Here is a 24631-nt window from a genome sequence, read left to right on the forward strand (position 1 = left end):
ACAAGAAATCTGGTTGGGGTTGCAGGAAAAAAGAGAGGAGAGAAGATAAACCACGTTTTTTGTTTGTTTATGTTCTTACTTCTCTGGAGCCAGTTGCATTTTTTAAAGGAATTTTAATACATAAGCATATATTAATTTGACCATGCAATTTATAAACTTCTAAAAAAATTTTTTATAAAAGCACCATGGATTCATCTACATACATAATATATAACATAGGGACAAAAATTGACACATTTTCAAATTCACCAAATCATCTACAATAGATCTATATACAAGTTCCAACATATGCTTTAAAGTCAATTCCTTAATTACAAAGGTTCACTGCATATTCTCATTTTAATTTTCAAATGAAATAAAAGCATAAATGTATTTGAAGAATCAAATGCACTTTGAGTCAATCAATGTTCTAAGTAGTGAGTTCTGTATTGGGAGAGAAGGTACAAGTGACACATGTTTATCTGCAGAATGCCAGAATTATTTTATAGTCAGTTTATTTTTAATTCCTCTGTTCACAATTAATCACCCTTTACTTGTCTCTTTTTTCTGTCTTGGAGTCTGACTGCCTTCCCTGGAAACCAACTGAGAGCTACAAATAAAGCAATGCTTCCTGCAGGCTACATCACACCCGAGCTGCGCCTGCCCGGAGGAAGGCGGACAGGGAGACAGAACTCCGTGCATTACTTCAAGGACAGCGTCAGGACAGGCAGTGAATGGATTCTTCAGACATCAGAATACAAACACTGAAGTTTTTGCAATCGCATACTTAGCTGTGAGCGAACAATCCCCCTGTGAACGTGCTACGCACCATGTCCAGCCATGCTTGTTGGACATGGAGTACTTCTCCATGATGGCTGTGAGGCGGAGCAGTGAGAAGCGCTGGAGCAGGTTCAGCTGGCCGGCTGTCTGACTGCTGATGTGGGGTGATGCCGGGGATGGCTGGGGCTGGTGTGAGAGCTGGAAACTGTTCCATCGGAGTCGCCTTGAGCAGAAAGACCATCAGAGAAGCCAGTCACAAAGTGGACTCGGTACTGGGAAACACAGGATATCCTTCATCTATAAGCAGCTAATCAAAACCTTTTCTGAGCCAAGAAAATCACAGAACAAATGTAATCGACAACACAAATGTATAGAATTGAGATAAAAAATTGTTTTTTTCCAAGTTGGAAAAATTATCAGTTTTGTTATGAGGTTTAAATAAATGATTCAATAATTTTTGTTTATTCCCAAATTCATTCCCCAAATATTGAGAACTTGAGACTCGTGTGTGTGTGTGTGTGTAAGAGAGTGACAGAGACTGAAAGACACAGAAAAAGGAAAAGAGACAGAAATGGAAACAGAAAGATGGAGACAGAGACATAGAAGGAGGGTGAGCAGAGAAGGAGTGCTCTCAGACATTTGGGGGCTGTAGACCACTTCATGCTTCCTTCTGGGCCTCTTTGTCTAACTCCTGGACAATGTTGAGATGGAGACTGAAAGTGACAGGCTCAGATGACAACATATCAATGAGTCTTAAGACTAAGCACTGTTTCAACCAGAGCCAGCCACACACACAGTGATAGTGATTCTACTAGTTAGAGCCTCCCAGGGCCATTTTTTTTAGGGTATTTCTGAAATAATCTTTGTAAACCAGCTTTTACATGGTTTATAATCAGCATCTTAAAGCAAAACCAGTTTATGAGGCACCCACCTTAGATCTCAGATATTTCTCATGGGATTAAAGAGTTTAAATTTGGAAGTAGAAACATTTTAACTAATACTGGGAAGCATCTGTGCACAGGGACTGTGCCTCAGTTGTCTGTCATTCCCCATGTGGATGCCTAGTAAAGAGCTTTGCAAATAAGAAGCTCAAAATATTTTTTTTTAATAAAACTAAGATTGAAATAAAGGGTAAAGAGAATTAAATGTGTTTTGACATGGATTTGGTTAATGCATCTGTACAAAAGATTCACTTCTGTTCAAATAATTCTAAGCCACATAAGAATGGCATCACCCAAGAATGGTATCAGGCTTTCTGTAGATTCTCTATTTATTTATTAAAGCAAATAAACAAAGCATAACTCTTACAAAATGAATGAAACTCCATTTTATGAAATCATGCCACCTACCTGTTTGGCCTGGTCAGAGAAGCCCCTACACCAGAATCCCTCCTTTCTCTGACCCCAGGGGCCTCAGACTCATTCAGAGAAGTTCCGTCTCTTTCTACATCACTGGGTGTTGTCCGACCTTCTGAGACAGAGTGGCCTTCAAAATCTAAGGTGATCTGATTAGGAGATGGCAAGGCAGGTAAACCAGGTTCCCCACCCAACGCATCATGAGTCTGCAGTTCAGGCAAGACATTTTTCGACCAGTCAGCCACTACTTCTTGGAGTCCATTGACTTGCTGCAGGATGTCATCCAAGATGAACAGGTCATCTTTCTCCAAGTCCAGCAGATCTCCTGTGCTGGCATACAGATGGGAGCCGGGGACGTTGTCATAGATACTGACTCGGCTTGCTCTGTGGCAGGATGCCATGAGCCTGGGCTCCCTCCCGCCAGGGCCCTGCTGCCTGCCCAGGGAGATGCTCCCAGTCCTCCAGTTAACCCCATTGCTGTTATCTGTGGGTGACAGGCTTTCGATAGAAAGTGCCTTGGGGAATGTTCCTGGTTTATGATCCTTGGGAATATGCACCACCAAATTCTCTTGGGAGTGAAACCCATGGGTGTGGCTTTGGTCTTCTGTATCCCGCAGTGCTGTCCCTGCCAACACATCCAGGTCCTCCAAGTACATGCCCCCACGCTTGTTGGCCTCCTGGTGGCATTTTCGTTCCTTCAGGCATGGCGTGCTCACCCCACTGCTGCTGTTTGAGGGGCTGCTTTCACCACTGGATTTACTGGAGCATGGAAGCCCTTTTCTGCAGGCAGCTGGAGGTGAGTTCTGGAGATCTCCATTTGGTATTTGGATGCATTGCATGGCCTTAAAGGACTCGGGCTCCTGTTGTAACACAGGTCCACTGATCACAAGGCCACCTGTCCGCCCTGGCCCCTTATGCTTCCCATGGACTCCCTTAGCTCGGAGTGTTTCCATGCGTTTCAAAATCGACTTGGCCCTGGCCCTGTTGGGTTTCTCATTCTTGGGGTGCAAAGGGTGGTTGAGAGTGTCTCGGGGGGACTGTGGGAGGCCACTGCTGACTAGGGTGGCCTCCAGCATTACTGGGCTGTCAGCACAGTACTGGCCTGACTGACTGCGGCCGTCACTGCCTCCGCTGCTTTCACTGTGAATGGAGCAGACCTCGGGCTCACTCAGGTCTGTGAGGACACTCTCACTGCTGGTTGTGTTTCTCATCATAGGGCCCACGGGTGACCCATTTCTGTCTCCCCCAGGGAATAGTGTGTGCAGGTCGTCCACACGAGACCACCTGCGGCTGGTTCTCTGGAAAGTCCATTTGTTGCTGATGCAAAGATCTTCCTCATCTGAGTCGTCACCCTGCAAAACATCAGGGAGGAGGCTCATTACAGGGAGCTTGCAGCAAGGCGACCTAGGCAGGCACAGCACTTCCACCTCCTTACCCCTCACTTTTGGCACTTATGCTGGGGTTCCTTGACACCCTTGCTTGGCTCCTCCTCCACTTTCATTATAAATCCTCTTCCTCCCCAGAGGACCTCTTCTTAACTTGCCAAGTTTCCATTTTCATAGAATTTTTGCATCCTTCTTTCTTCTCTAACAATTTTTTCCTGACTGATTACAAAGAGGGTGTAATTACCATCTGACTAGACAGTCTAAATATAAAACACCTGCAGTCCTCTGTTTCACAAAAAAGCTCAACTCTGCTATAAAGGGTACTTACTTCTTTTCCCATATCTCTTTGCTGAGTCCCAGGACCCTTATTCTTTAGGTAATTTCTTTGGAACCTCAATGTCAACAGATCTTAAAACTAACAATCCTTAACCACAGTCTCCCAAACTTGATTCTTATGGTATATTTCCTGTATAAATTAACAGCAAAATCATGTACTAAATTTCTTTGAGTAGAATTTTGGGAGTCAATGTGGAGATCACATTTGAACAGAGTTCAATCAAGCTGCTCTGCCTTCTGCAGGAATGCCTTTGGAGGGACATGCCCTCTAAGTTGTGGTCAGTCCCCAGGGCTTTGCAACGTCCTGCCTTCTGTATCTGACACACTGGCCTCACCTGTTTTTGCCTGAATCTGCAACACCTGAGAGATGACAGTCTTCATTCCCTGAGGGCAAAGATGATCTTATTTGTCTTTGCATATCTTTGGGTCCAGCATGGACCTTGAGGGAGAGCATATAATTTACTTTCAAAATGAAGGGTCAGCTCCTGCTCCCTTTTCACCATGCACACCACCAAGACCCTATGTGGAAATGATTTTCAAATCCGTTACCTCTTTCATATCTTCACTCTCACTCCCTTGTCTAGGACCCTGCCACCTCTCTCTAAATCTATTACAGTAAAAACCTGGCGAGAATTCTTGTCTCCAGCATGTTTCACAACTAAGTGGCTTTCCACAGTACACTCCAAATATGATGATGTATAATTTCCCAGAACAGAAGCCTTCAGCTTGACAGCATCCACTCTCAATTGTTACAGGGAAGGTCAACAAGAGCAGGGCCTGTCTTTCTCTATTTTGCTTACATTTATATCCTTCCAAATCTCAAACCCATAATAATTGCTTAACTTTTTTTTTTTTTAAATTACTTTGTCATCCAGTTCTAAGACCTGGTTCTGACCGGTAGTGGCATGGGTTAAGAGCTATGCAACAATGTACAAGTTACTTACTCTCACTACAGTAAATTTCCATTATGTGTATAATCAAAAATAGGCTTTGCCTCATATGTTTGCTGAGGGAATTAAATAAGGTAATGTATTTGATGGTCCCTTGATGTGAGTTATTTGTTTACCTGTCATTTTTCCATGTTTCAATTGTTTATCTATCTTTCAAAATCTAGATTCTATCTGGGTTGGACGAAATTCCAACATTCAAGAATAAGATGGAAGAAAGTACAAAGTCAAGGTACAAACAGGCATTCCAACTTTGTCTTCACAGTGGGGAACTTAGCTTTGATTTTTAAAGCTAAATCGTATGGAGTTTTGGTGAAAAAATTTTAGAAATTGTAATTGTACACATGGAAAAAAGGCAAGATTCTGGGACTATGGCTCAACATAGGCTTTCTTTATGGTACTTTCGACTTCCTCTTTTTCTGTGATTAATATCATAAAGACCAACATCTGAGGGACATTTATGTATAAAGCAATATGATAGCTGAAGGCTGAGCTGTTAGATTTTCAGATCACATTTCAAGAAGCTTGTAAGAAGAAGTTGATATTGAGTAAGTATTCTGAAAATATCCCTTCAACAAAGAGTTTTAGAAAAGGCAAAAGAAGGATCCACTTTTAGAGAAATATAGATATTTAAAAATAGAAACTATAATATTTAATTTTGGTTCCAAGGACTCTCTCAAGCCTGGTTACTGATTCGAGCAAACCACATACTAGTTGGATAAAGACTCCTTTATTTAGGTTAAGGAGAGATGCCAAGCTGGGCTCTGTGGACAGGGGCTAGAATGCACCCATGTCTGCTGGGCTTTAGGAGCTTATTCCACTAGATTTGGCCAAGAGGAAGACATTTACAACCCAACCGAGGCATGTGGAAAGTGGTAAATCCCTGAAAAAAGAGGCAAAGAGTTCAGGGAAATTCTGTAGTATTTAAGTTTTTTGAACCAAAGCAATAAAAAATAAAGAAAAAAAAAATAAAAAAGAAAAAAAGCACCCCTTCTCCTTTTGCTAAAGGAGAAGCATAAAATTATCATAGTATATCCCCAATGGCATAAAATTCTGAGTCTGTTTTTTCCATTAGTACAAGATCTTTTAAATTGTTGACTATAACATACAATAAGAGATTCATTTTCCACCACAATTCAGGGTATATATGTATATTACATTAAAGCAAAAAAAAATGCTATAATAATTATCCCTTTTTGTTTGTACTCTCATATTTTATCCAGGTTGGACATCCTTAATCTAAAATTATAAAATTTGAAATGTTTTGTGTCTATATGATGTTACAAGTGGAAAATTCCACACCTGACCTCATGTGATAAGGTGCAGTCAAACCATAGGCACACTAAAAATATTGAATAAAATTGCCTACAGGCTAAGGTATATATGAAGCCTAGATAAATTTCATCTTTAGAATTGGATTCCGTCCCTCAAGTATTTCATTATATATGTGCATATATTTCATAAAGCCCCCAAATTAAAATCTGTATCCCTTCTGGTCCCAAACATTTTGGATAAGAGATACTCAACCTATAGTCTAGTTTGTTTCATTTTTTAAAACATTGGTTGTTTTTTTTTGTGTGTGTGTGTGTGACCCATTAAATTCATCTGCAGTGTGTTTTGCATGGCTTCTTGGTACATTGTCAGCTTCTTTTATACACTTGGGACCCAGAAGAGTGTTCAGGTGCATGGTAGCCTCCCAAATAGTATTTCTGGAAGTATCTTAGTTTTTAAGAAATTATCAGGTTTCATCTGATTTGTTTTTTAGGTTACAAACAAATTGTTGTGATTATTTAGAAATGCTAAGTGCAGATTTCTGGGAGTTGGATGTGTTTATGAAGACTCTAACTATGTGGTATACAAGATCATAAACATACTATGGATACAGAAAATATGAATTTCATTAAGATAATTGACAATAATATTGTCGTGACTGAGACAGCTAACTATGCTTGAAGCGGCTAGAGTGTTGTTAGTAAGTGGTTGAATAACTTCACGAAAGAGTGTGCTCAAAAGACTGAAAGCAATTGAGGAAGGGATCTCAGGAGGTACAACTGAAGGTTATGGGGATTTTAAGAATAAATTCATGAGTCAGAAGAACTCATGCTTTTAAAATGTAAAGATGACAAAATCCAAAATGCTCTAAAGTCTGAAACTTTAGATACCACAAGTAGAAAATTCTGTACCATAAAATTCTCTTCCATCTGTGTACAAAATTACTAAATATATTCCATAAATTACCTATAAGGTGTATAGGCCCCATCCCCAAAGTATCTCATTTAATATATGCAAGTATTTCAAACTCTAAAAATATCCCCAATACACTTCTGATCCCCAGCATTTTGGAAGGGATATTTATCCTGTATTGAGATCTATAAATATCTTAACAGAATTGAAGAATGGTTTGTTGATAAGTTGAAACTGCATGAATAAATATAAAAATACTCCAACTTCAAAAATAAATTATAAGATATCTTATAGGATGAAACATACTTAATTCAACTCCTCTTTCAATTAATAACCTTGAGCGCTTGAGCAGATTTAATCTTAATGTGGGTTAACCATGGAATATGGCTACCGAAGACACCAGAGCAAGGATCCAGAGTCTCAGGAGGTTAGAGTCCAGTGTGTCTTTTTTTCTTCTGCCATATAGGGGATTGAACCCAGGGGCTTTACCAATGAGCTGTATCTCCAGTCTCTTTTTATTTTTATTTTGAGATAGGGTCTTGCTAAATTGCCAAGGCTGGCCTTGAGTTTGCCATCCTCCTGCCTCAGTCTCCTGAGTCACTGGGATTATAGTTATACGCCACTGTGCCAGGTAAGCCCACTGTATTCTCATTGGTCACATCAATCAGGAACAATGGACTTTTTCTAAATATTATATTTAGGGAGTACATTTCTAGAGAAGAACAATCAGGATGAGCAAGGATCTAGGAACCACTATGTTCTGTGAAGGAAATCTAAAGAACTAACAGTGTTTGGTTTAGAAACAAGGAACTCTAGACAGTGCAACTCAAAGTGTGGTGGGGGTTGCCTGGGGCCCAAAACTTCCCAGTCATGTGAGATAGGCACAGAAATTGAGAGTAGGCATTAATTGACTGTCCCCATTTGACAAGGGCTTTGCTATCCAAGATCAAGATTGGTGGATCAGTCTTTTCACACAGGGTAGATTGGTTTATCTACTACAACCCACAGTGCTTCATGTATAGGCTCGATTGTTCCACATAAAGATAATCTAAATTTACAACTTTATAATTACAAGACATGGCTAATGAGGAGGGTATTAGATGGACTTTGAAAGTATGGAATGACCTGTTTCATTAGAATAACAGGTGTTTGAAGGAAAACTCTCAGTTTTCAAACTGCTTTAAATTCTCAATTCCATTCTAGTCAGTGTACTCTGTAGGCGAGTTTCTGACTGGTATTAAAACAAAACAAAAAAGAAACATTTTAGATGTACATTATTCCTGTGATTAGGGTGGTTGTCCATTCTACCAAAATTATATAACAAACAAAAACTCACTGTCACATTAAAATTCTTATATATCCATGATTACAGTGATGGTTCGAAATGTGTAGACAGGTATTTAATATGAGGAATTTGTTGCCATCTCAATGTAAAATTTTTATTTACTTAAGATAGATGAATAACAAAATTATGAGTAGGATCACAATTCTTCATATGATGCACATGTTCAATAAAAATATGAGCAGTTTTTGTCATTTTTTTCTATTTTCTGTTTCTTCTATTTGTTCTGCTCATATTCATTGGGGTGTAATTTTGTGTCTAATACTAAAACATTTAGTATTGCTAAAGCATTTACTAAAATATTGGTATTTTCCACAATTAAACATTTCATATTTCTAACTTATGTGCATTAAATTTTATAAAAGTATTGTGGCAGACAAGAAATAAAAATAAAACAAAACCCCAGGTAATTTACTACAAATAGTTTGGGAAAATTTGTTCTGGATTGAGCAGGGGTCAGAAAACTTTTTCTGTGAAGGGCCAGATAGTAAGTAGTTTAGGTCTACAGGCTTTATGGTCTCTGTTGCAAATACTGAACTCTGTTGTCTCAAAAATAATGGTTATAACTGTGTTCCAATAAAACTTTATTTACAAAAACAGAATAGTAGTTTGTCAATCTCTGCTCTAGAGGACAGAGCTGAAGGGCTGGTATATGCAAAAAGGAAAATCCACAGTCTCCAGAGAAAAGAGCTAGCATCAGATGGGCTAATTTATTTCTTATCAGCTTTTAGCTTATTACATGGAAGACTGCTAGTAATTAGAGAAAAAAAAATAAGGTGCCTTGTGATGGAAAAAGCTCATCCTGTTGAGAAGCTTACAAGCGGGGGCTGAATGAATTGTGAGGGACGCTCTGAGAAAGAAATCCTGTAGTGAGGGGGTGGGAGGTTGGAAAACATGACCGAGGATCCTTTCCAGCTCCAAGATTCTAAGGTTCTAAGACATTCACACGCAATTCAAAACTGTTCATGTTCTCTAGTCAAGTGAATGATAGAAGACAATGTTGTTTTTCTCTCATTTGACTCTGCTGTTCAGAGCTGCCAGAGGAGTGCTATTTGTGGAGGATATGGGGCTGGGAAAGGCTGTGAGGAGGTGGGGTGAAGACTGGGCCCTCAGCCACAGCTGCGGCTCCTCTGCAATGCCCATGGCATCCAGGCAGGGGTGCTGGCTGCAAGGTGGCAATTAGTCATGGTTTTTATGTTGCTTTCCACCGTTGGTCACGATTTCAGAGAGTCTTATTAAAACTGGAATTTAAACCAGAACCTTCTTTTGAAGCTGCTCTTTCATTCCTGGGCCGTCTTTGTTATGAGGAAAGACCAGTCTGTTGTGGGCATGTGTCTCCTTTTTTCATTAAGAGCCTGACGGGAGTCTCCAGAATCCATTTTTCCTTTGAATAGAAGTCACATCACATAAACACTAGCCAGAATCAGGGAGCTCAGTGTCTTCATGAAGCCAGTGTGAATTTTGTAGGTAATAATGAGGAAGAAACATTTTTCTGAGGATTGGCAGCTTGGTGTGTGCCTTAGGGTTTTTAATTTAGATGAGTCTCCGACGTTTGGCTTTTTCTAAAAGTGAGATCATTATTCACTGAAATTATATATTCCTTGGAGACAGATGCCAAACAGACACTCCATAAAGAGGGGATTAAAAAAAAAACAACCCTGGAATTTGGTCATATCTTTACATGGGAAAGAGGAGCCACAAGGATCTGCAGCTGCAAGAGGCAGCTAATCCACAGTTACATAGACATTTAGAAGCGTGTCTTCCATTAAAGTTAACTGGGGCTGAGTGGCTGAGTCAGCCTGTTCAGGGCAGGAATGTGCCACTTGGAATGAGGCAGGGCTGAAAAACCTGAAGTCACAGGCAGCCCACTGCAGGTGTGCCCAGGCTCTCCTGAAATGCCTCTTGGCTGAGTTTTAGTCAACCTTTCAGTGAGGCCAAGATCAGATGAGAACACTGGTCTCCACCTGACTCTCAGAGGCAGGGACAGCAATGTTGAATCCTTAATCAATTTTCTCTTCTACAAAAGTGGTTAGACACTATCTTGTGGGAGGGCAGGTGCAATGTCATTCTCCTGGTGCTTTACAAGTGACATCTGACATATACCTAACCAAGTATCTTCACTATATTTATATCACTTATCTGTGGACTTTTCATTTTCTTCCTTTGATCAGTCCATCCAATCTATGGAATTCAACAAGATTGCCATGAAGACAATCAATGGTAGATTTAATACAGACGGAAAGACACATCTTTAAAAAAACAAAACAGTACAAATAGTTAACTGAATGTATTGCTGAGGAAACATGAGACCCTTCCAGCTCTCAGACAAGGGCCAGAAGCTCACTCAGGTTCCAACACATTTCTGAATATCTTTGAAAGGTGAAGAGAAGCATTCTGGTACCAGAACACTGGTGTTCAAATCCTGCCTCTACCATTTCTGTGTGTCTTTGGGCAAGTAACTGGGCCCTTTGATTTCTGCACCTGTGACATGGACTTAGTGATGGAGAATAGGGTCTGGCAGAGAAGAGGCTCTGTGCTAGCATTTGTTAACCACCCAAACTGCCAGGCAAGCCCATGTCACTCTGCCATAGATTTAACAACCTCAAAGGGAGAAGGACTGTGATACTGGTCACTTGAGCCATTTGGGAACTAGATTCTGCAAAACAACAAGTCAGAATCTCTGAAGATTGGAGCTAAAGATTCTGCTTCTATTTCTTGGATTGCTTAAAACAGGAACAGACCTAGAGGAAATTCTACTGTCTTAATTTTCTTCTAAATAAATGAATTCCAAAGTTGGCTGGAGTTTCACAGGGTGTTCAGTTCCTAAGTCTCACTTTCTATTTTTGATCACTTGGACTAGTGTTAACCCTGTTCTTATTTTTTTTTATAGTAAAATCAAGAATTACCCTATGACTTATGTAAGAGTAGATCACAGAAATGAGTGCTACACACAACACCTTCTGCATCAGAGTTTGGATTCTCAATAATGCTGGTCATTACTGAGAGTCACAAGTGGGTAGAGACCACATCTTGAATTTTTTTATTTGAAAATTCAGGCCATGACGCTCCAATTTACAGTGGAAAAAGCAGTATTTTATTTAAGTGCATGCTTTTGTGAGACCTATTGCTTAGCAGGGACTGTACAGTGTGTGCCACTATAGCCAACATAAGAAATACACCAAGAATGCCAGAATACTGAAGTGACCAATTTACAGAGGAGCTTTTGTGAACATAATGCATGAGGAGCCTAACAAAGGTTATTCAAGACTATTGAGCCTGTGGGTTTTGAAAAGCTGATGACAGGGTAAAAATCCAGTCACTCCACTTTGTGGGAAACAAATCATGTCATTAGTTTGAGGCATTTTCTTTTGTGATACACTGCAGCTAAAGGTCTGTAGAGGCAGTCGTCTATACCCGCCATCTGAGCACCCACGCTTTAGACACACAGGCATGGCTGTGTTCAGTTTAATAAGAACCATGTGTTACAATCAAAACAACATCTGACCCTCATGCTTCAAATAGTATGTATGCTTCTCAAGGGGTCTATTCAGCCAGACAGCTGTCGGGAGGTATATTCCCACATTTTAAATTTGTCTTTGGCCTGGAAAAATTCCTCATGTTTTAATACTTTTCTGGATATTGTTTTTCACTCCTTTGCTTCCCTAGCTTAAATCGTTGATTCCTAGCTCAAATCCTGAATTGTTTTTAAGGTGAGGTCAATCCAAATTCATTTGAGTTTTTTTGAAGGGGTGCTATTTTAGAGCACAAATTCAGGTTAACGTTATTTTTAAAGATTAGGTTACCCAGGAGGTTCTTAAAATCCATTGGATGTAATGATTTCTCTGGGTAAACCAAAATAAAGAATACTTTCTTTTGACTGAAAGATGTTTTCTCCATTTCTTCAAAATATACTGAGGCTTGATTAGTTAGTTACACAATTGAGATGCTAAAGGAAAAGAAGTAGTGAATGATGCTAATCCTGGATTTCCTTAAAAAGGATCAATTCAGTGACAAAGAGATAGAACATCTCAGTGGTTAGGAGCTTTGGTTATGAAGTTAGATGTTCCTGAGGTTGAAACCCTGTTATACCACTAGCTGTTAGGTTATAGGCAAATGAAAGCCTGTTCGAGGTTTACTTTTTTTTTTTTATCTAGAAAGCAGAGAAGTCTTACAAAAATGAATTAAATGATAACGTATGGTAAGCACATAACCTAGTTTCTGGAAAATAGAAAGTGCTTGACAAAGTACAGTTTGAATATCTCTTACCTAAAATGCCAGGAAAAGGATGCATTTGAGATTTTGGAGTCTTTTTGACTTAGGAATATTTGTATAGGTTTTATTGGTTGAACATCTATAATCAGAAAACCCAAAATCCATAATGCTCCAAAATCCAAAATTTTTTGATCATCATGTAGGTGTTCAAAAAGTCTTGGATTTGGGTATGACAGATTTTGGATTTTCAGGTTAGGTATGCTCAGCCTGTATAGCTTTAAGACTGAAATCTCCAGACTTGTTCACTCAGAGGGAATAACACATGCAAAGGAGCAGAAAATACAGTAACTTTTTTAAATGCACCAAATATTTGTGACTGGATAAAAGTGCAAGGGAGAGAATAGTTAAAACGAGGCAGACTCAGTATTTTGTGGTTATACTGTCGACTAGTTCTTTTAAAAGTTACATCATCAAATGAACCTCCATGAGAATGTATGCATATTTGACATACAGAACAAACCAGAAGATAACTTAGCTTGGACCCATTGATCCTTTTCTGAAAACTCTTTTAATCTACTAGTTTTTGTGGAGTATTTGAGCCTAATATAGGTTGGCATTTACAAATATACAAATTTCGAAAAGATTACCAAGAACTGAGATATTTACATCTTTATTAAAATCCTCTGATAAAAATACTAAAGCAAACTGAAACAGTGAGACAAACAGCTCTTAGAGTGGGTTTACAACGGATTTATTTAGGACCACTGTGATAAGTTGGGATATTTGGAGAAGCAACACAGATGGTAGGGCGTTTCAAAATTTTGTTTGGTTCATGTTGTTTTTAATCTATGAATACAAACTGTTTCTGTTGATGTGGTCATTGTCTTAGCTAGTTATAGACACCTACCTTTTTCCTTTGGAAGTTCACATCAAGTTTCATTGAGGCACACTTGTTCAATGTATTTAGTCGTCTAGAAACAAGGAAAAAAAAAGATGATTACTACCTCTAATGAATCTAAATTGTCTTTCCAGTTTGATAATCCTCCTTTACTTTTCAGTAAAGTTGAAAGAGCAGAAACAACCTATTATGTTCCAAGACAGCAGAAAACATGTAGTTTTCATTTGTGCCTTTTGACCTAAGAGAACTCCGTCACTAGGCCCACCCATATTATACTTTCTCTAATCTAAACCCAGTCCTTTCCGGCTTCCCTTTCCACCCTTCTTGCAATCCATGCCAATCATTTTAGCTATACTTTCACCAGTCCCTCAATCATTTGCCACCTTGACCTTCCATCAACTCTATCCTACTAATCCCCAAATAGGGTCTGTTTAACCATCTGTCTTTTCTCTTGGTCTCAGGCAGTTGGATATACATGGGAAAGTAACTTACACTATATTGCTGAATTATACATGCTATGCCCTTAACTATATTCCCCTCAAAACTCATGTGTTGAAGCTCCAGCCCCCAGTGTGACTATATTTACAATAAAAAGGTACTTGAAGGTAAATAAGGTCACAAGGGAGGAGTCCTGATCCAACAGGATTAGTGTCCCTATAAGAAGAGACTCCAGAGAGCTTATGTGTTCTTGCTCTTTCTTCCTTCCTCAATTCCCCCCATGTGAGAACACCAGAGAAGGTGGCTGTCGGGAGGTCAGGAAGAGGGTCCTTACCAAGAACCAAATCCTGCCAGGATGTTTACCTTGGACTTTTCAGCCTCCAGAACCGTGAACTGTGAGAAAATAAATTCTTATTGTTGAGGCCACCCAGTCTGTGGTATTCTTTCATGGTAGTCCATGCTGACTAATACATATATTTTGCTTTTCACCCTCAGCTGGGCTCCCAAAATTGCTACTCAGCAGCTTTCCTTTCATTTTCCCCTCTGTTTGGTTCCTAATCTCTGGCAATCAAAAAGACCCTGTTCCTCAACTGAAGCCTTAGCCACAGCTGCCAATGAGAAAATATAAACTGTTAGGTATAAATTCTTTTCAGAATCCTTTTCTTCATCATCAATTATATTTATATGCCCTTAATACTGCCACTCTGCTTCTGTGCTCTGCAAGAAAAGATGACCCTATTCTTCAAAGCTAACCTTTTTAACCTTGTTCTTTATTTCAATATCCACCACTTCATCTGGGACTTTGAGATTTCATTTGTTCCCTTCCATTCAGCAAACTCTCTCTCAACTTCTTTCTTCTCTGTCTTCAATAAATTGACTAACCAATTAGTTAGCTACCTAAAGAACTATAATCAAGCAAACTACCAATCTTCTTTCAATTCTACCTCTCCATTAAGGGTCTATACTCACTACTCCAACATTTTCATGTGAAATGTTTCCTTTTCACTATTTGGAAGACATCCTCAATTTTCATCCAATCTGATTGTCATGAAATTCCCTTCACAAATCCCTTATTATTTTTGTTTCAATTTTTTAATAAAAATATCACAATTAATGAATGCATAAGCTTTGAAGAGTTAAACACTGCCCCTCATATCCTTTCCTACTTCTCACTCTTTGGAAACAACTCTTTTAAACTTTTTAATCTTGCAGTGTAAGTAATTATCTACTGAATTTGTTTTTTGGAACACGCTCACCTTTTGTCTCTTCCAAATATAGCCATGTCATAATTCATGGATAAATCAATATTCAGTATTTACCATGACCATGGAAATGCTATTCACATGTATATCATACTTTGATTATTTTTTTCCTTTCAGTTTCAACTTTTGGTTATCTCTGAAGTTAATAAGTATCTAGTTTATTTCCTTAATTTTCTATGTGCTTATCCCTAAATCCAAACCCAAACACTCTCCCAATTACCTCAGTCTCTATGTGTTTTCTATCATATTGGATTGTCTAACAATTTAGTTTCCTTGGAGACTTGTTTCTCTGAGCCTTTTGACCTGTTCTAATCGGGATTTGCTGCCCTTGTTTTGTCTTTTATTCTGAGCTGATCACATTTCTCAGAAATGAGATTCCTCTTGAGAGTGTTTTCCACTGTTCTGGAGCTGAGTAATTAATAGAAGAGTCTTGGGAATGCTGACATTTAGAAAGTATGCAGACTGTGACATGGACTTCTGTTTTTAGTAGAACACCCATCTTCAACCATGTCTGATACTCCTAATCAAGGAAGCTTCTGTTTTAGCCTCTTTGGGGAATCAACTTCTAGTATTGTATTGTAGTAAGGAGAGAAATCACCTGGATATAGACTGGGGAAGAATTTTTAGGTCTCTACCTACTTTTAAATACAATTCCAAACAACCCTCCTGTTTTTAGCCTACCTCCATGCTCACCAACAATTTTATAGTATTTTATAGTATTAGGGTTTCTTCAGTGAAAAGTGAGTTATATAACAACTTCCTCCTTTGTCTACTTAAATTTTGTTCCTTGGGCTTTCTAAGTCCTCTATGACATATTTCTGTTTTTTCTGCATGGAAAATTTTATAGTTGTGATCTTCTTGTGAGGAAATATCTCTCTGAAAATTATTCAGGACTTAGAAGTAAGTAAATTCTAATGTTCAACCTCTCATCTTTGATCATTGACCATTTTTGTGTGCATAGGTCGTATGATTTCAGTTCAGTGAATTTTGGCCATATAATTTATTTATTTAGAATTCAAACAGAAGTATTTGCTCTATTACTCTGGATGGGCATACTAGAGTGTCTCATCTCAAAATAACTAGATTCTGATGGTACAACCTCTACTGTCACTGATCCATCTCACCTGAGCCCATAGCTACATTTACAACTACATCCCACTCTCACCAATCTGTGGGGTCTTACGGGTTCTTCAAATTCAAATAACTCATTGCATTCTCTTCAAAACTTATCTCCTACTTGCTGTCTGAATGAGTGCATCACCAATAGGTTACCCACACTACAAAATGGAATCATATTGAGATTCTTCTTCAAGAACTATATCCATTGATCAAGAGGTCCTGTAAATTCTACTTCTATAATGTCTTTGAAGAAGACCTTCCTCTCCTTTGTTCCTAGTTCAGTTCCTTCTTATCTTTTACCTAGAGTTAGGCAACAGCCTCTTAATTGGCTTCACTATTATTCCAAGTGCTTCACACTGAAACCAGTTCTATTTCTCAACTTCTTATCACATCACTCATTGATTTAAAAATGTATGATGATTCTCCTCATTTTTAGTCACCTGCAATTTACCCACTGTCTACGAATTCCTAATAGTGTCAAATAAAATAGGCAATTCTTGATGGGAAGCTGATCATCTGGTCTAAGACTGTCTTCAGTGGATTCTTGGCCTTTGTGGCTAACAGATTATCTTCTTGGTCAATTCCACATGTATTAACATCTTTACCTAACAGTGGTATGTGAAATTAAAAAAAATAATAATGTTACTCATTTGGTAGCTGTGACAGGTTTGAAGGATTGCCCATCATTTATAAAATTTACTTATCTAACCACCTGTTCTTCCATTATAGTTGGGTAGTACAAACAAACCTCTCTATTTGTGAAAAAGTTTATCTACTACATACACAAAAGATATCAAAGGGCTTATTCTTAATATGCCATGTAATCAAATACACTGTATATTTTCTGATACATGGAGAAAATGTATTTATTACTTTTAAAGTTGGAGACTTTAACTATATTCATCTTTATAGACTTGGATCCTTTAATCATAAACTCAAAAATCTCTCTGCACCTTAAGAATTGATTCTAGACTTGAAGAAAATGTTCACAAAAGTTATAGAGAATCTGATATTGGACTCATAACTAGAAATATTTTTAAAAACTTTTAATCTCCATAAAAGTTGAATAATTTTATCTTAAAAATGAGCTAAATTTGTGAATAGGCATTTCTAAGAGAAGATACATAAATGCCTAATAAGCACAAGAAAAGACATTTAACATCATTAGTCATGGGAGAAAGGAATTAAAATCAAAATGAGACACCACTATGTGCACACTAAAATGTTCAAATTACAAACATTGATAACACTGTTAGCAAGGATCCAGAATTTCTGAAACTCCCAAAAGGACGCAACTTCTTTGAAAAGTCATTTGGCAATTTCTTATAAAATTAAATATATTTAAGCATTTGACCCACCAAATCTACTCTTAGTTGTGTGTTCAATATAAAAGGAATTATATGTCCATAAAAAGAATGGTACTTGAATGTTCATAGGAGTCTTATTCATAAAATAATAAAAAAATACAAGTAACCCAAATTCACATCTACTAGTAAATGGATATAAAATTGTAGTATATCCATACAATAGAATACTTAACAATTCAAGTCACTAATTACTGATATATCAAAACATGGATGACTCTCAGGGCATTTTGCTAAGTGAAAAAAAAAAAAGCCAGATACAGTGATTGTATACATGTGGTTATATTTATTTAAAAACACATAAAAGGCATAATTATGGTGGCAATAAGCAGTCATGTTTGCCAGATGCCAGCAATGGGGTACTGAGTTAACAAAAATTTTCTGTATTATGCGTGTGGTGATAGTTATATAACTAATCACATTTGACAAAACTCTTTAAATTGGATACCTTAAATTGGTAATTTTTTCAAATGTAAATTATACTTTAATAAAACTGAATAAAAAGTAATGTGAGTAATGCTAATGAGAATGGTGAAGAAAGACCTCTAGAACTCTGTTCCTTCATAAAAGCAATAATAATACTGAAAAATATTTTCAAAAACAACCTTTTAAGAATACAGGAAATTAATACAATGTTGTCTGTTTTTTTTTTAAAAAAATGGCTGAATGCATGTAAAAATAGTGAGCCCTATGTCTATGCTCCTTTACCCAGCTCTGCAGGAGCTTTGAAAACCAACAGCCTCACAATCAGAGTAGCTAGGAAAATCAGCAGCCCAGAAGCCACCAGAGAAAGTAGAATAACTTTGTATCCCCAAACCTCTACTACTCAAGATTGTCATTTTCTGAACTTTCTAGAAGTTCTCAGAAAGCCTCCATTCACAGGGCTTATCTTTATTTAACTTGAATCTGAGTTCACAATTGAGAACAGCTTTTGACCCAGAGTGTTTGTCAAAGATAATCAGTGGCAATTTTTTAAACAATGCAGTTGCCTGAAATAGTGGTAATGGTTGGGTCAAACAAGAAGGAGATCAAAAAAGTTTAAAGGAATAGCTGGGGGAATGAGATAGTGTCCACAGGGAACTTAAAAAAAATTCCAACATATTCTTAGGAATCTAGAGGGCCAAGCACATCTGCAAGAACTGTATGCACACCCAGTAAAGTCCTGGGAAGGCCCTAATCTCTCACCTTTGTCTGACCTAGATAATCACACAAACAGAAAGTGACTAAAGCCAAATTTGTCAATTTCCTGCTGGAGCACTCAAGCCACATTGAAGCATGCACAAAATACTCCTTGGAAAAGTCTGGGAGACATATTGCTTAAAGGGATTTAAGAAAATCTCCCACATTATCTTTTGCTGTTGGCTAAATTAACTGAGCAGAAACTTCAGTGGCCATACATGGCAAAGGATATAGACTAGATCATTAGTTGAGGGACATCACTAAACAAATAATAACAAAAAACCCTAGGGAAGAAGAATTTGATTTTTAGTTGTCACATAATAATATTCAAAATGTCCAGTTTTAAACAACAAAAAACTCCCCCCACAAGATAGTATACATCAAAAAATTGATTCTAACATTTATATGGGGAGGCAAAAGACCCAGAAGAGCCAACACAATATTGAAGGAGAAGAACAAAACTGAGGGACTGACACTACTAAATTCAAGGCTTACTATTAAATAACAGTAATAAAGTGAGTGTGGTATTGGTAAAAGTATAGACAAACTGATCAACAGGGTAACATGAGAGCCCACAACAATTATAGACTAACAAAATATAGACCATTTACCTTTACAAAAAAGCAATACAAACGATAATCTTTATTGAAAGATAATATTTGAAATATCCCATGCAAAAAACTCAATCTAGACACAGACTTTATGCTCTTCATAGAAATGAACTTAAAATGAATTATAGACTTTTTGTAAACACAAAACTGTACAACTTCTACATGAGAACACAGGATAAAGTCTACATGGCTGTAGGTATGGGGTATAGTGTTAATCTTTTAGATTCAACATAAAAGGTGCAATCCAAGGGGGGGGGGCGGAAATTGATGAAGAACAAGACTTCATTAAAATTCAAAAATTCTGCTCTGAGAATGACACTGTAAAGAGAATGAGAAGACAAGCTATATACTGGGAGAAAATATTTGCGAAAGACTGTCCTGATAAAGAACTGTAAGCTACAATTTTTAAAATCCAACAATTAAGAAAACAAATAGCCCAATTTAGAAATGGGTGAAAGATTTGTACAGGCACCTTACCAAGAAAGATACACAGATAGAAAATAAAGCATATTAAAATATCTTCAACATCACGTGTCATAAAGGAATTGCAAAGTAAAATAATAATGAAAACAAAAATCTAAAACACTGATGACAGAAACTGTCACTCATGCTAGTGAGAATACAAAATGGGTTAGCTACTTTGGAAGATAATTGAACAGTTTCTCACTGCAAAACATACCCTTACTGTTTGATCTAGCAGTCAAGTCACATTCCTTGGTATTTACCCAAGTGAGTTGAAAATTTATGTCCATACAAAATTCTGCACAGAGGTATTATAGCAGCTTTACTCATTATTGCCAAAAATTGACAGCAATCAAGATGTTGTGAGAATTGATAAACTATGGTATAGCTGGACAATAAATTATTATTCAGCAATAACTGAATAGTAGAAATGAACTTAAAATGAATTATAGACTAATTATAAGAAATGAGTTATTAAGTGATGGAAAGCATGGAGGAAACTTGAATGCATATTATTCAGTGCAAGAACCAATATTACAGGATTCTAGCTATATTACATTCTGGAAGAGGGAAACTATGGAGACAATGAAAAGATCACTGATTGCCAGAGATTAGGGAAAAGGAGAGAGGAACAGGCAGAACACAGAGAGTTTTTAGTAGTAAAACTATATGGTACTAAAAGGGTGGATACATGTCATTGTACATTTGTTAAAACTCATAGAATAAAACCACTAAGAGCGAACCTATGAACTTCGGCGATAATGATTTATCAGTGTCCGTTCATGGATATTAACAAACGTACCTCTCTGGTGGAGAATGTTGATAGTGGTGGAAATATGCATAATGGAAGGGATAAATGGGAGATCCGTTCTTGCCACTCATATTGGTTGTGAACCTAAAATTAATTGCTCTAAAGTAGTCAATTTAAAAACGTAATCTTTATTTTATTGTTAAAAAATAATTTTGTTTCTTGGACATTGAAATTACTGATGGAAAGTGATGTGTATTTGTTTTGTTCTCAGTCTACTTCCTCATTAGTTCTCAATCCTATCTACAAAATTATCATTATCGAAAACATCTTAGACATTCTGGGTACAATCTCAATCATGCACACAAACCATCCATCTCCTCTGACTCTTGCCTTATGCCTAAGAGGAGAATATTCTTTAAAGTAGTCTGAAACTTTTTACACATTCCAGGCATAATGTAATAATGGCCTGTGATTTATCTCACACAAAGCAAAATAAACAATGGCTACCTGCTCCAAGAATCAAACTGAATGAAGCATATATTTCAGAGACATATGACAAAATTGTCTCTTTCTGATCTGGCTCCCATGGGTAAAAGAATGTCACATAGCAGAAGTATTCATTGTACCTGATAAAAAATGACTGTGAAATTCTAGTGTGAGTGAGGCCAGCCTGCACGTCAGACAAATGTTTAGCATAGGAATTTGTTTGCATTTAACTTAATCCTAAGAAAGAGGAAATCCTTTAGGTAATCCAAGTTGGTCTAATACTGCTGCCTGGAAAACTGTTCTGCATGAACAAAAATTTCAATTATAAAATTTCTAATTGAATCTAGTGGATCAGAGCCTATCCTGAAACACAGAGCATGATATATTATTCTTCCTAACACCATAAGTCCTAGAAGGAAGTATTACACATGGTAGTCGTTACAGCCTTTTCATTTTTAACTGAACATACTTTGTTTATATGAGTCTGATCACTGATTTATTCTAACTAGTTGCAGTGGACCTTTGTGGTCAGAATAACAGATTTATTCTCCACCACTGAACATGACAGCTTGTGATCTGTATCTTATTTGCATCCCTACTGCCTATCAAAGGCACAGGGTCACAGTGAATCCATTCAGTCAATGTTTGCTAAGGAAACATTAGAGCTTGGCCAACTCCAGGGACCTTGTGGACTGATCCTTTTATTTTCAGATGAGGAAACAAAGCTTCTGACAGGACTACTTCTTCAAGGGAGCCACACATTAGTAACAGATGAGCTAGAACTTCTTCCTATCCAGTGATTTTATCTGCTTTTGTCTATCCAAGAAGAATTTTAGGAGGGCCTGGAAAATGAGGGCATGTGTCAGGTACCTGGCACAGGCTACACAACAAATGGCTATTTCCTCCCCCACTCCACTTTTTCCAGGAAAAGAGAAAACCCACAACACAGATGAGGGCTGTTTTCTTTGTGCTTAGAGCAAACTGGATTTGTATGTTAATATAAACAAAATAGTTTGCACCTTCAGAAGAATTGTCCACAAAATCTGTTAATTTCTTCTGTTGTCTTCAGAATCCTTTAGAATGGCTGATGTATGGCTAAAGGGGAAATAATGGTCTCATTTTAAGAGTGTGTGTTCTATATCAGGAAAAGGATAGGTTCTGGGAATACACAGACAAACAAGAGATGTTTTCTGCCCTTGGGGATCTCTTAGTTCTATGAGGAATATAAACATGTAAGAGAATAAGCAACTCAATTCCTGAAAGCATAAGGACAACACCTCCCACAGGAAGTAATATTTGAGCAGGGAAATGAATAAGAGGAGCTTGCTACCTAGGCTAGAAGAATTACAAACAGGGGAATACAAATGTCTTTTTAGATGTAGCAATTGGTGAGGGCAGTGTAGATAGAGGATGTGTACCGAGAATATAAAAAGGGTGGTTAAGATGGGAGTGGACCCTGAAAGGGAAGACAGTGGACACCACATGTTTGCCTATGAATTCAGCTCAGAGGGAAAGTGATTTAGGATATTTTGAGGAGAAAATGAATAATGTATCATCATGATATCTCTAACAGGAAGAACCAATACAATAATTTGGGAACGTAACTTTCTTCTGAGTTCTAGTTCAACTTAATATTTATTGACATCCTGCTCAGTACAAGGACATAAAATACCAAGCACCCAAAATATACAAATGAAGAAGATATAGTCCCCACTATGGAGCCCTTAGGAACTGGTAGAAAATCCCTCCATGCCTGATGACCACAGCAGGAACCAGGCAGTGGGCAACATAAAATTGAGTTGGGTACAACTCTCAGGGGCACATAGGAGGGAGAGTCAGAGAGACAGAAAGACCAGGTTCTGGGAAGATGGCCTGGACTACAGGAGGAGAGGGATCCTGCAGAAGAACAGGAAGGGAGGGCAGTGCATAGTGGGAGGGCTGCGGATTGTGAGCAGTGTGTTCCAGGAATGGTGGAGGGTAAAGGGAGAAGCACTGAGCCCAAACCCACTGGGCATAGAAGCCTGGGCAAACCACAGAAATCTCCATCATATTTTAGACACATATTTTACATTTGAACTGTCAGACTTCAGATTGGACATGAAGTCACTCAATGTTGATTTCATGGCCAGTTTCCTGGGATAGTTCTAAAATTTCTGCCAAAGGCATGCGAAAAATAACAAGAGATGAACAAAAGAGTTCACCTCTTTGAGACAATTTTGAGTCAAGCCCAGCAGCCTGAACTTCTCACCCTGGGTTCCTGTGTCAGGGCAGTGGACCTAGCACGGTCTGCTGAGGAGTGTTCTGGGTGGGGCCCTCAAAGACATTCAGGAATCAAGTCACTGAAGACATATTACCGACCCAGGGATCAAGGGCAAACAAGTCCAAGCAAGTTAGGGGCCAGCTCCTCCTCTGGGCCGTAAGCCACAGGGCATGGGAAAGGGCTCTGTGCTGATGGGGTTTAGCAAACACTGATTCTGGAGAGCAGAGTGGTTATGCTATGCCAAACAGACAGCTCTGATATGTAATCCCTGAGAGCAGGGCCTTTTGAAAGTCACAGACCATCAGTAGAGGGCCTATATGGTGCCTGCGGGAAGTAAAAAATATGAGTAGTAGGAAATCAGCAAGTGGCTGTCATCATGACACTGCAGAGTCAGTCTGGAAATGTCATGCCTCTGTTCTGCCTTCTGGCTCTTTCACCAAATGTTCAGGCTGCAGCAGGAAAAGTGACCTTGAACCCACAAACAACTGCCCCTGGATATTAGCTGAGATGTGGGAGAAAAGTGGAGGCCATGGTTAGCTGTGTGAAGAAAAGTATGCCTAGGTTGTCAGAAGAGAGGACATAGGTGAGGCCTTGTGTAAGGTCATGTAACTTGCATGAGAAAATAACGTTAAGTAAGTTATATATTCTAACTAATGATCAAAGTTTCAAATAATAGCATAACTATATTGGCCGATCAGTAAAGGACGACAACCAAAGAGGCCCAAAGGTAAATACCTGAAGAACAAAAAGCGGGGATGGGGTTTCCTTAGACTTAGAATTTCAGACAAATTTAATATTCATATATGCTTGCTTTGGAGTGTGCTTAGCTTTTTAACCAGACAACAACTTCATCTGATCCAGTAATTTCACTAGTGAAAACCAGTCCAAGTTGAAATAAGGGTCACTGCCAGAGATTTCTGAGAGAGGTTCAAGAACTGAAAGCAAAACACAAACAACTCAGTGGGAACTGGAGGGTTTGGAAGCCTCTGTTCACTGACATAACACAGTGGGGCTTCTCTTCTTCCCCTCCCCTGTGGATGAGGATTCTCCAGGCTCAATCTCCTTCTGTTACTCTTCTCCTGCCCCCATCTCCAGTAACCTTGCTACTCTCAGAATCTTCAAACCCTCAAATGCTGACTATTTCAGTCTCCAGTGAGGTCCCTGTCCATTCAACTGTACTGTGGATATCTCCACCTATCTCTGGTCCCCCAAGCAGATCTGTTCTTCTTAATTTTCCTTCTGGCCACTTCTTGAACACTCACCAGCCCCCTGGACCTGCCA

At 38.3% G+C, this 24631-nt stretch overlaps 1 protein-coding gene across 9 annotated transcripts in view; it reads right to left on the bottom strand.

The window, feature by feature from the left end:
- Positions 1-24631, bottom strand: part of Stard13 (StAR related lipid transfer domain containing 13) — a 482586-nt gene that overhangs the window by 22749 nt on the left and 435206 nt on the right. For all 9 annotated transcript variants that reach the window (XM_046454058.2, XM_058582528.1, XM_046454060.2 and 6 more), the window contains 3 exons: positions 13428-13491; positions 2109-3466; positions 809-982 (listed from right to left, as the gene is read on the bottom strand). In XM_046454058.2, coding sequence (XP_046310014.1) covers positions 809-982; positions 2109-3466; positions 13428-13491 — 1596 coding nt within the window. The remainder of the gene's footprint in view (positions 1-808; positions 983-2108; positions 3467-13427; positions 13492-24631) is intronic.

This window comes from Marmota monax, unplaced genomic scaffold (genome assembly GCF_021218885.2).
Source record: "Marmota monax isolate L192 unplaced genomic scaffold, Marmota_monax_Labrador192_F-V1.1 WCK01_AAM20220418_F8-fsc00011, whole genome shotgun sequence".
NCBI classification, from domain to species: domain Eukaryota; kingdom Metazoa; phylum Chordata; class Mammalia; order Rodentia; family Sciuridae; genus Marmota; species Marmota monax.